This window comes from Triticum dicoccoides, chromosome 1A, assembly GCF_002162155.2.
Source record: "Triticum dicoccoides isolate Atlit2015 ecotype Zavitan chromosome 1A, WEW_v2.0, whole genome shotgun sequence".
NCBI classification, from domain to species: Eukaryota; Viridiplantae; Streptophyta; class Magnoliopsida; order Poales; family Poaceae; genus Triticum; species Triticum dicoccoides.
Genome location: NC_041380.1, coordinates 164,877,954 through 164,889,314, shown reverse-complemented (window position 1 = coordinate 164,889,314; position 11,361 = coordinate 164,877,954). Strand labels below are relative to the sequence as shown.

At 44.9% G+C, this 11,361-nt stretch overlaps 1 protein-coding gene across 1 annotated transcript in view; it reads right to left on the bottom strand.

Moving 5' to 3' along the window:
* Positions 1 to 6,188: 6,188 nt before the first annotated feature.
* Positions 6,189 to 11,361, bottom strand: part of LOC119368696 (coiled-coil domain-containing protein 25-like) — a 7,615-nt gene continuing 2,442 nt past the window's right edge. Inside the window, exons 2-6 of the mRNA XM_037633880.1 lie at positions 9,276 to 9,403; positions 9,061 to 9,164; positions 7,452 to 7,539; positions 6,878 to 6,939; positions 6,189 to 6,617 (exon numbers count right to left, since the gene is read on the bottom strand). Coding sequence (XP_037489777.1) covers positions 6,465 to 6,617; positions 6,878 to 6,939; positions 7,452 to 7,539; positions 9,061 to 9,164; positions 9,276 to 9,403 — 535 coding nt within the window. The 3' untranslated portion in view covers positions 6,189 to 6,464. The remainder of the gene's footprint in view (positions 6,618 to 6,877; positions 6,940 to 7,451; positions 7,540 to 9,060; positions 9,165 to 9,275; positions 9,404 to 11,361) is intronic.

The window sequence follows — 11,361 nt, the reverse complement described above, 5'->3', positions numbered from 1 at the left end:
TTGCTAGTGATTGGTTGATTCTAATTTAGTGTAATGTTGAGCTGATAAAAAAAGAAACATAAAACTTATATTTTAATAATAATAAAACTTAATCAACTATAATAAAAAATGAAATGAGCATGCAAGAACATGAAATTCACGGCCGAACTTAGTTAATTAGTCCAACACATATGTCTTCGTTCATACAGATCTCTAATGACAGTAGTAATCAATAAATATGACCAACTAATCGAACTTATACAGTTTAATGAAGCTGGCATCACGGTAAAAGAATCGGACAAAGTGGAGACAAGCAGAGGAACTGGGTCGAGACCATTGGGTTCTACGGTAGGGTGCGTCGACTGCAAATTAAATTTTCCTACGCGCAGAACAACCAAGAACATGCTACGGGAGATGGATCACAGTTCGTTACCACTAGACGCGCAGTGCCGTGCAGCGAAAGAAGAGTTGGGGCAGCGCGTCCGCGTGGATCGTCTCCTCCTCGTCTGATCTCCCTCGTACAGCCGGTAGTCGGTTTCCACGTACAGGTTCGCTGGAGCGGCGCAAGTGCACCGCCTCTAACGGTAATCGCGCGTGCAGGAGGAACGTCGTGCGGCAGACTGCTAGGTCCGATCACACAACCGGCAGTGAGTGGAGGTGTCTATTCGCAACACATGCAAAAACTAATGACAGCGCCGAAGAGATCATCCGCGTGAGTGTGCGGCACCTCCACTTTATATAGGCGTCCGTCGCGGGCTCAACACTTGGGCCTCGCACGGACCCTAAAGCCCATAAGTCTACTCGGCCACAATCCGAATACAGCTCGGATCACACCCGACCAGTGTCCTCGGATTTGACCTCGTAGGTTCCTTCCCTTAAACGCGCGACCCCTTAGGTTCAAGCCAGCTTGGTCGCAGTTCGGATCACCTCCGAACTCCACAATTGGTAGCGGCCTCTAGCAAGGCATGCCGAACACCAAACAGACTATGAAACTGGTTAGGCGAACCTGTACATCATACTTTCATTCCTTTTACCACACGATATATGTTGTTGGGCTCAAGACGAGTCTGTCATCCTTGTGCTAGCCCGACCTCTTTCTCGTTCCAGTGATGCTGACCACAAACCGGATTATCTCATAATCCTTGTCGCATGGCCATGCTTATCCTGGTCGGATCACACAAGGGACCCAGAGTATATCTCTCCTGATTGGGGGGGCAAATCCCATCTTGCTCGACCACGTCTCGCAGCATGGTTCTGGACAAACCCGAAACCTATCTTTATAACTACCCAGTTACGGAGTAGCGTTTGGTCGGCCCAAAGCAAGTCTGTCACCATCCCGAGTACATGCGTCAGCTCGGGTCTTAGGAGATAGAACATATGTTGTACTCGAGACTCACAGCATATCGATGCGTCTCATAGTTGGGTCTGTCCGACTCGGACCTTATGTTGACTTGGATCCCCGAATCCGACCAGATCCTTCCAAGTCCATATTATCCGGTTAGCATCCAATGCTCCATGGCTAGTGAGACCGAGCCATCGACCGTGTCATATGCTAGTCTAGTTGGTTGCGCGTCCACACAGCCCTTTCGACTAGGGACCTTTTAGGACAGTCATCATACAATGCATAGTCCCACAAACAAGTCACGTACTTGCTGGTACACATCATTGATAATGTCCAAGGACTGTCTTTATTCATAAACACATAGGAAATATCATCATACATGATTGCCTATAGGGCATATCTCCAACAGAGACAATTATTAGTATTGAGTTGTGTTAGAAAAGGATTAATATGATTAATTACATGGCCACGATGATTGCTTTCCATAACACCGAACAAACAAAGCGGAAGTTACGGCGCCAATATTTTGGTGGACATTTTCTGCGCCCTCGGTTCGCCAACGAACTGGCGCAAATTACATGGGCATGCTCGGGCTGGTCAGGGCGAACCAAAATGTTGGTGTCGTTCCAAGCGCCAAATCACGCTGGCGAGCCAATCTTTTGGCATGGTTCGTCTTGGTCATAAACCAAACATACCTAGAGTTCTAATGGGCCTCAAGTGTTGAGCCCACCTCGTAATTCTATATAAGTGTAGGGGTGATACCCTGGAAAGGGTTAGACCCTAGCCATCGCCACTTCCACGCCTACGTCATGTGAGGGACCAGGCAGTCCCCCGCCTTGCGTTCCACCCTACACGCGTGGATACCGTGGAGGGGTTGTACCTTCAATGCTCAGATGAACCGAATCACCAAATCTACTTTCGATGTTGTGACTATGCATCTAGTGGTAAAACCCTATCCTATGATCTATCTCCACATCATGTTCATGGTTCGCACGATAGATTTTTGTTTTGTTTTGCGCTAATGTAGTGTATCCCATGCCCCAATAGTGTATTGATGTGTTGATTAGCTAGATGATGGACTCGTGTATGCTCTCCTACCTCTAGTGCAAGTTGTAACTTAGGGTAGCCAAAGTCAAATTTGGTAATTTTGCACCACATACATGTTCCTTTGATATTTGAGCATAGGTAGATAGTTCTAAAGTAAGTCTTGTGGAGTAAATTTGTACGCATCCTTATTTTAGTTAACTTGTTGCAGAGGAGACCACCAATCCCATGGTGGTTTCTACATGGAATCAAGAACGACCGGTAGTTTGGAGGTCCTAGATGACAATCTGGTGCCTTGAGAGGGTCGTAGTTTTACTTACAGGCCTCTTAGGCCATTTGTTAAACTTGACCTTTAATAAGATATAATCTGTTGCCGTTGTTTCATGTAGTGTGTGTTTGCTCATGTCATCCCTGTCTATAATAGCTCTGTTATGTTTGCTCTTTAGAGCAACTCCAATGGGACGACCCAAACGGACGACGCATTTATCCGCTTTTTGTCCGTTTGGGTCGGCCGCCCGCCCGGCGTCCGCCCAGTTTTACATTTGGGTCGGCAGTGCACCCAACGCGCCGACCCATTTCATATCCGCATTCAACTTTTAAATAAAAAAGGTCCGCGGCCGATCATGTCAGCGGCCATGTCTCATGCCGGCACCATGCCAGCGCTGGCATACAATGCCAGCTTCAGAAAATACCACAGTTCATGCTGGCGCACTCGTCAGCCGGCCGGCACACATGCCAGCACACAAAAAAGGTGGGACATGAGTTCTACCACGCCATCGCGGCTCCCGTGGTCATGCTGGCACACCTGTCAGCATACAAAAAAGATGGCCCTCGACGCCATAGATCACTCGTCGTCGAACTTGAGCATGTCGGCCTGCATCTTCTCGAACCACGGCCTCTTCCTTGGCGACACGGTGTTGAGATCCACCTTCATGATCTCCACCTCGGTCATCATGCTTTCAAGAGCCACTTCTTTCGCGTTTGTCTTGGCGTTGGCGGTCTCGATCTCTAGCATCTTGGCTTGCTTCTCCGCCTCGAGCTCGAACATCTTGGCTTGCTTCTCAGCGTCAAGATCAAGCCTCCTCCTTTGGATCTCCATGAAAGCATCCATTTGCTCCGCCTTGAAACGCCGGCACTCCTCCTCCCTTGAGTCCTTGTTAATCATGTCGTTCACGCTTACGATCAAGGTGTTGGTGGCCGCATCTCGCTTGTCCTCCTTCTTAGAGTTGGTCTTCCCCCTCGGTCGTGCCGGCTCACCCTTCCCAACATCCTCCATGGCTTTCTTCCCCCCACGTGCCTTGAGGGCGGCATATTGCGCCTTGAACTTCTCTTCGTCCTTGATGACCCGATAGCAATGAGAGAGTTTGAAGCACTTGCCATTGTGTTGAACCTTAAATGCCTCCAAAGCTTGAAATGCCTATAAAATGTTTCCATGCAAGCATATGGGCAAGTGATAGCAAATGAAGACGTAAAAGGATGATCTTGATGGCACAAAAGAGGGCGGCTTTCTTGCTATCATACCATGTCTTGCATGCCGATGCCGCTCACGGGGCGGGCCTTGACGCTCTCAAGTGGCGCAAAACTTGTTGCACTCTTGTTGGATCACCCTCCACCGCTTGGAAATGGAGACCCACCCGCGTGTGCTCACAAATTGGTAAGGTGGAAACTTCTTGCGCTCATGAAACTCGCGGTGCACACGAGTCCAAAAGGTCAAATGCTTTTGCTCGGTGCACACGCAGGCATTGGTGAACTCCTGCTGTGTGGCGGCGACGGCGGCGGCCTCATCCATCGCGTCTGCGGCGTGCCTCCGGCCCTTCCTCTTGGCCGACTCCCTTGCCTGTTGTTCGGGCGTCAGCGCCTTCTTCGGCTTGGTCGCCGCGGCGGTCTTGCACGGGGCACGAGGCTTGCCTTTCCCGGAGGGGGCGACGGCGCCGGACGAGGCGAGGGAGGCGAGGCCGGCGGCGGCGTCGAGGTCGATGGCGTCCTCCATGGCTGGTTGGGGGGCGAGGGCGCGCCCGGGCGGGAGCGTTTTTGGGGAAAATGGGGGGAAATGGTGGTGGCTGCCACCGACCGGCGGGCCCGGGGAGAGGAGTAGGCACGCGTGTGTCCGTCTCATGTCCGCGTCGACATAAATCCGGCTCGAAATTGGGCCTGGAATGGGTCGCCCGCGAACGAAAAACGGACGCGCGTCCGTTTGGGTCAACGGGTTGGGCCGCCACTTTTGTCCGCGACGACCCAAACGAACGCGGGCGGACAAAATGGGTCGCCCCATTGGAGTTGCTCTTAGAGCCTTTGAATAATATATGATTTGAGTCGTAGATTTGTGTTGTGATACTTGTTGTTTTGTGTGTAGGGTCTTGAAACCATTGTTATGCAATATTGCTAACAGATGGTCTTCACATTGTGAAGCAACTCATGTATTGAGGACAGAGGGAGTATAATATAAAAATATCATAATAGAACGAAAATTCTTATGCGAGGTGACTTTTGATGATCGTACTCCCTCCTTCCATCTATATAGGGCCTAATACATTTTTCAAGGTTAACTTTGATCAAATGTTAGAGCAATAATATATGACATGCAATTTACACAAAGCATATCGTCAAATTCATATGTGAAAAGAGCTTTCAATGATATAATTTTCACATTATGCATGTCATGTACTATTAATCTTGTCAATAGTTAAAAACGTTTTTAAAAATTGCATTAGGCTCTATATAGATGGAAGAAGGGAGTATGTCGTTTCCATGGGTATGTTTTTAGGCTTACAAGAGTAGTGCTACTAGAGCAAAAGGCAACTATAGAAGGCTGCTTCCTCATAACAATAATTAAGCCGGATGCTTCCTCATAATAAGTGCAACAATAAAGAGGCGCAATGCCCATTCTGTTCCTGCATAGCTCTTCACCATCCGCTCGGTTTGTAACATGTACTACCCCTGTTCACTTTTATAAGATGTTTTAAACATTCATACACTGTTAAAAACAGCACAAAAGAAGCTGTCTGAAACATTTTATAAAAACAAACAGAAGGAGTAATACTGTTTCAAAATCCAAAGGAGAACATGGAGGCTGAAGTATATGAAAGTAACAAGTTCTGCTGCCAGATGTTGGAATAGCCAAATTCAAACAGGTGGGTCTTCACGTTAATACAACAACAAAGCTTTTAGTCCCAAATAAGTTGGGATAGACTAGAAGTGAAACCCATAAAATCTCGCAACCAAGTCATGGCTCTGGCATATGGATAGCAAGCTTCCACGCACCCCTGTTCATAACTAGCTCTTTGGTGATACTCCAATCCTTCAGGTCTCTCTTAACAGACTCCTTCCATGTCAAATTCGGTCTACCCCGTCCTTTCTTGACATTCTCCGCACACTTTAGCCGTCCGCTATGCACTGGAGCTTCTGGAGGCCTGCGCTGAATATGCCCAAACCATCTCAGACGATGTTGGACAAGCTTCTCCTTAATTGGTGCTACCCCAACTTTATCTTGTAAATCATCATTCCGGACTCGATCCTTCCTCGTGTGACCACACATCTATCTCAACATACACATCTCCGTCACATCTAACTATTGAACATGTCGCCTTTTAGTCGGCCAACACTCCGCGCCATACAACATTACGGGTCAAACCGCCGTCATGTAGAACTTGCCTTTTAACTTTTGTGACACTCTCTTATCACAGAAAATGCCAGAAGCTTGGCGCCACTTCATTCACGTTAATGTCTAACAAAAAAGAGACCTTCGCCCTCACTTCCGTGACAGGTCAATTAAAGGCTTCCCAAACCGTGCTCCAGCTAAGGAATGAAAATATTCAAGCCAATGTTGCAGAGAAATCATTGAAAATAAGTTTTATTACCATGTCAGGTTCACGATTAACCGATCCATGTATCGGCTAGATCACACATAGCTGTTGTCTCAACACATCAAACAGGTCTACAGATGCCATTAAAGTACGAAGCATAACAGTAACAGGTCAAGGTTCCGCCTGGAATCATCAGGTCAAGAGTCTTGAAAGCTGGGCGATGCCTGTCCTGTCTTCGACAGAATCAGTTCTTAAGAGAGCTTTTGCAGGATGATCGAATTCGTCACACTGTTGCCTCACATGAAGTCCTCCTCTAGTTCCTGAAGGGTCTTGCTACCAGACGCGACCTGCTTGTTCGAAGTCATCTTGTCTTGGACCATCAGGCCCTTGTAACTCCTTATTTCAGCCTGCTTCTCCTTCTCGAGCCTCTCCATCTCTTCTTTACGTTTCTGAAACCAAATAAAAGGCTATTCCATCATTGTCCGGTCAGGGCCCGATTAACAACACAGCACAGGGCAACAGTTTCGTGACAACTGGTTTTCTGTACACGTGTGCTTACAGCAAACAAAAACTAAAGGCAAGTAACTTGTAATAGCCTGATACTCAAGTACTAAGATCGTTTAGATCACTATATAGTGAGATATTAGTTTACAGAGGGAGTGCTCAAGAACCATATGAGATGCAGCACATGGGATGATGGATAGCTTACTTTGTCTCTAAGCTGCAACTTTCTTTCAGCCTTTTCGGCAGCACTCACAGCTTCTCTTTCAGCTGCAGCAGAAGACATCATCAGGCTGCAAATACTTTATACAACAAATGATCACAACTAGCAAAAACACACATGACGGGATATATGGTTGATCATGCTTTCTGTTTTAAGAACTACTCCCTCTGTAAAGAAATATAAGTGTGCTTAGATCACTACTTTAGTGATCTAAACGCTCTTATATTTCTTTATGGGGGGAGTAACAAATAACCCAAAGCAAACTGGCAAATGTTTGTGCGGTGCTTCAACCCATTTTCAAGTTCTAACACCTAAAATTTTCGTTCTTTTCTACCCATCTAGTTGCAAGTTCCACCTTTAGAATTCACAACAGTCTAGCCTGCACTTGCAAAAGACTTGGTCTAGCCTAAATTGCACACCAGTTCGTCATTCCCCTTGGAGCATCCTCGAAAATTATAGGTGCAAAACAAACATTATACGTTAAGTCAAAAACAAAAGGCGTGTTAAAATATGTAACTAAAATGAGCATGAAAATATATTCCAGAGAGTAGTCATGTACCCTTTAAGTCAGGCGTCCTCTCCACCTTTGTCTTGTTCAACCGATTGACAACCTCATTGCTTCGCTTTTCTACTTGAACAGTCCGAACCTGCAAACATGTCCGTAAATTAGGGACATAGTTACTATGACTCATTCCCTTTGGTTTAAATATTTCCAATTAACAAAATAACATGAGTAAACAACAGAACCAAGTGCATTAACAGAGAGAATATCCACCGGTAGAAAAGAAAATTGCTAGTGAGCTTTTAAAGGTAATATGACTGGTACTGATTCAGTATTACAAAATTGAACAAGAACTAATGCACTGAAATGGTATATTTCAAATAAAGTTCCATGGGAGAGGTATATAGGGCCCAAACACACAACCTATGCAGGTTGCAATAAGAAATGGCAACAAATCAATACACTGTTTAGAGCGTAATGTGGTTCAGAGAAGGATTGAATGATCACATACGATACGAACTTACTGAGGACTTGCAGAAAGAAGTCACATTTAAATAACTAAATTTATTCTAGCGATTGCCCACAATACAGAAAAATCTCATCAATGGATAGTCAGATCTCAGATAGAATGAAAACATCAATATTTATGAAATAAACTATTCCCTGGAATGAATTTACTTAGCGCCAGTTCCACCCTAAAGCACTGGAAACTCACTAACAACTAGGAACTGGCAACAACATGGATTATGCAAAGGTTGTCATACAGATCAAGAAAACATAGTTTTTCAATAGGGAACCCTGACCGACGTATACTTAGGCCTGTTTGGCAGCACAAGTTTTCCAAAACCATAGTAATCGAAAACCTAAGTATTCCAATGCCTAGGAAATGAATACTTCAGTTTATAAAAAACACAGTTTTTCGCAGTCAGTTTATAAAAAAGAGGCCGAGGCCTCTTTATAAAAATACTGCAAAAAAAGGGTAATATACATGTTCATGCCAAAAAACGGGCATCAGAGTATTTGAAACCATGGTTTTAAAAAAATCACAGTATATTCTCCGAAAGAATACTGAGCTGCAAAACATAGCCTTAGCGATCTTACATACTAGTCAAATTTCATGTATTTATACAAGGCACACAAACTTCCAAATTCTAATAGGGAAAGTAAATAATGTTCTCAGTCACTCACTTATTCAAATCATCGCGTGTCAAATAAAAAATTAGGAGAATGGATAGATACAAAGAGTGTAGCATAAAAATAGTGAACAAGTGTTAGGAGCTAGGGTTCTGCTGGTTCTAGGGCGGAGATTGTAGGGGAAAGATGGAGGAAGACGAGGTCGAGGGCGCGGCGGCCGGCGGCTGGGCGCCGTCCTTGCGTGGTGGAGAAGAGGCGGCGACGGCGCAAGAGGCGGCTAGGGTTAGGTCTCCCGTCTCCCTAAGGGAAGACGAGCAAATACTGATTGCTTCTTGCTTGATTAGATCGATACATCTCCTCTCCTTATATAGAGAGGTTTACTTGACTCCTAAGCAAACAACCCTAATAACGATAAGATAATTGGGCTAAGCCCCTAATAACGATAAGATAACTTGGGCCACAGCCCACTGGGCTAAGCCCCTAATATGCCGGTCATAACAACAAGGACCTAGGGAAAATTATGACTTCTCACCAATTTAGAGTTGTGAAAGCCAACTTGACCCACATCCATGGATGGTGTCTTCTTCAGATTGTACCATGGTGTATAAACCACATCAACATTATTCACCTTATTACCTATAATGAATAAACAAGACAATTAGATGTGTGTCGGTAAATGAAAACAAGCAAAGGTAAAGCAACAAATTCATGTGAAATAACAAAGTCTCCTCAGTTAATTTATCCAACCTTGAATGGAGTTCGCTTTAACAAGCTGGGCACAATCTTCCAGCAAACCTTCACTTATGTCATCCATTGTTTGACCTTTATTCAGTCTCACATATACATGAGCAGAGGACATCTTATCTACATGGAACCTGTGTTCAACAAAAGTTGTTCGAGGCTCAAAGCATGATAAAACGATTCTACATGACTGGAAAGAAATTTACAAGAGTATCCCATTTAAAAATCGCATCTAAATAAATTTTAGTTGTGTTGCTTGGCACTTGACGTGCCCTGAACAAAAACACAGATGCAGCTGATCACATTCCATCATTTCCAAAAAACAGCTAAAAACTAACTATGTTTGCAGTCAGGCGGTTAGTATTTCAAATAGCACAGTACAAACTGAAGATTACCAATTCATACTACAACAAAGCTTTCTAGTCCCAAACAAGTTGGGGTAGGCTAGAGTTGAAACCCATAGGAATCTCGAAACCAACTCATGGTTTTGGCACATTGTTAGCTAACTAACACGCACCCCTGTCCATGGCTAGTTCTTTGGTGATATTCCAGTCCTTCAGATATCTCTTAACGGACTCCTCCTATGTCAAGTTTGGTCTACCCTGACCTCTCTTGACATTATTAACATGCTTTAACCGTCTGCTATGCACTGGCGCTTCTGGAGGCCTGCGTTGTATATGCCCAAACCATCTCAGACGATGTTGGACAAATTTCTTCAATCGGTGCAGCACCAACTCTATCACCTAGATTGAGGGACAACACTATCTCCAGGTACCACCTTACAATCTAGGCAAGCACACCTGTCTTCTCTTCTCAAGAGGACGAAATCAATCAGGCTAGAGTGTTGACCACTACTAAAAGACACTAGATGGGCTTCTCTCTTTTAAAGGGGGTGTTAGCTACCATCATGTCGTAGGCTAGAGTGAAGCTTAAGACATCCTCTCCTTGATTCCTACTGCAATAGCCAAAGCCCCCATGCACCCCTTCAAAACATCATTATTATATATATGCGAGAAATTGCTAATCTTACATTCTTACTTACCATGCTACCTATATGAAAGGTTGTGCGCCTAACAATGGAGCGGAGTCTCAGAAAATGCATAAAAAAGAATTATCAAATAAAATTCCGCAAGCACTCAAGTATGCTTTGGGTTGATAGTTACAAATTTTATTTCTCTCATAATGTGTACGGGGCAAGCATCAGAGTTGAAAACACAGAAAGTAAATTATGTATGAACCTTTGCTGCTCAGTAGATTCATTAGAGTAGCTTATTAATACTGAATGTGGAGACACAAGTATATCTATTGATAAATCAGATATCTATTGGGTTAGAGGTGATTGCATCAGATGGGGCAGGAGCATGTCAGGCAGAGAGTAGGAGTGGCCAACGATTGTGGAATTGGAGGAGTAGAGCAGAGAAGAACCATTGCAGTGAACTGATTTTAGAGTTTAAGGGGTTCACATTGAGATGTTATTCTGCTTCAATTCGAGCGTTTTCAATTCAGTACCTATCAGCAGAGTATTGGGAACTTTTAGCAAAATTTAGTAAAACCCACAGATACTTGTCAAAATTGTACTAGAATCACAACATCATATTGCAATACAAGTATGATACCATGACATAGTTTAGGTGTAACCTAGGACAAACAAAGGGACAAGATTTCCCGGATGCCAAGGAGGAGGAGTGGCCAAGTCACACCCGGCCCGCATTGTCTGTGGGATCCATATTCAAGGCAGGAAACCATTCCTCTCCAATGAGTTATTCGTGCATTGCCGCTCAGGTACTGTTCAAAATATCGGCCGACATATAAGTTAATCCGCCAGTTAATCCGTACTCGGAGGGTGGCCGATACAAATAGGTCCATTCAACGTATCTACTGGCTGAGGCAATTAATTGGTCTGACAAGCTGCTTAATCAGGTGTCAGACCAGGTAATAGTGAACCATCTCGTTGGTCGGAATCGTTGCCAGCTGCGTGCCTTGCCTCCAACCAAGGGCCTCTGATCTACGCATCTATTGTCTCGGCCGCCTCCCCAAGTCGCCATGCTTTGCCTCCACTCCCCTCGAACACCGTTGACTCTTCCTGCTCACA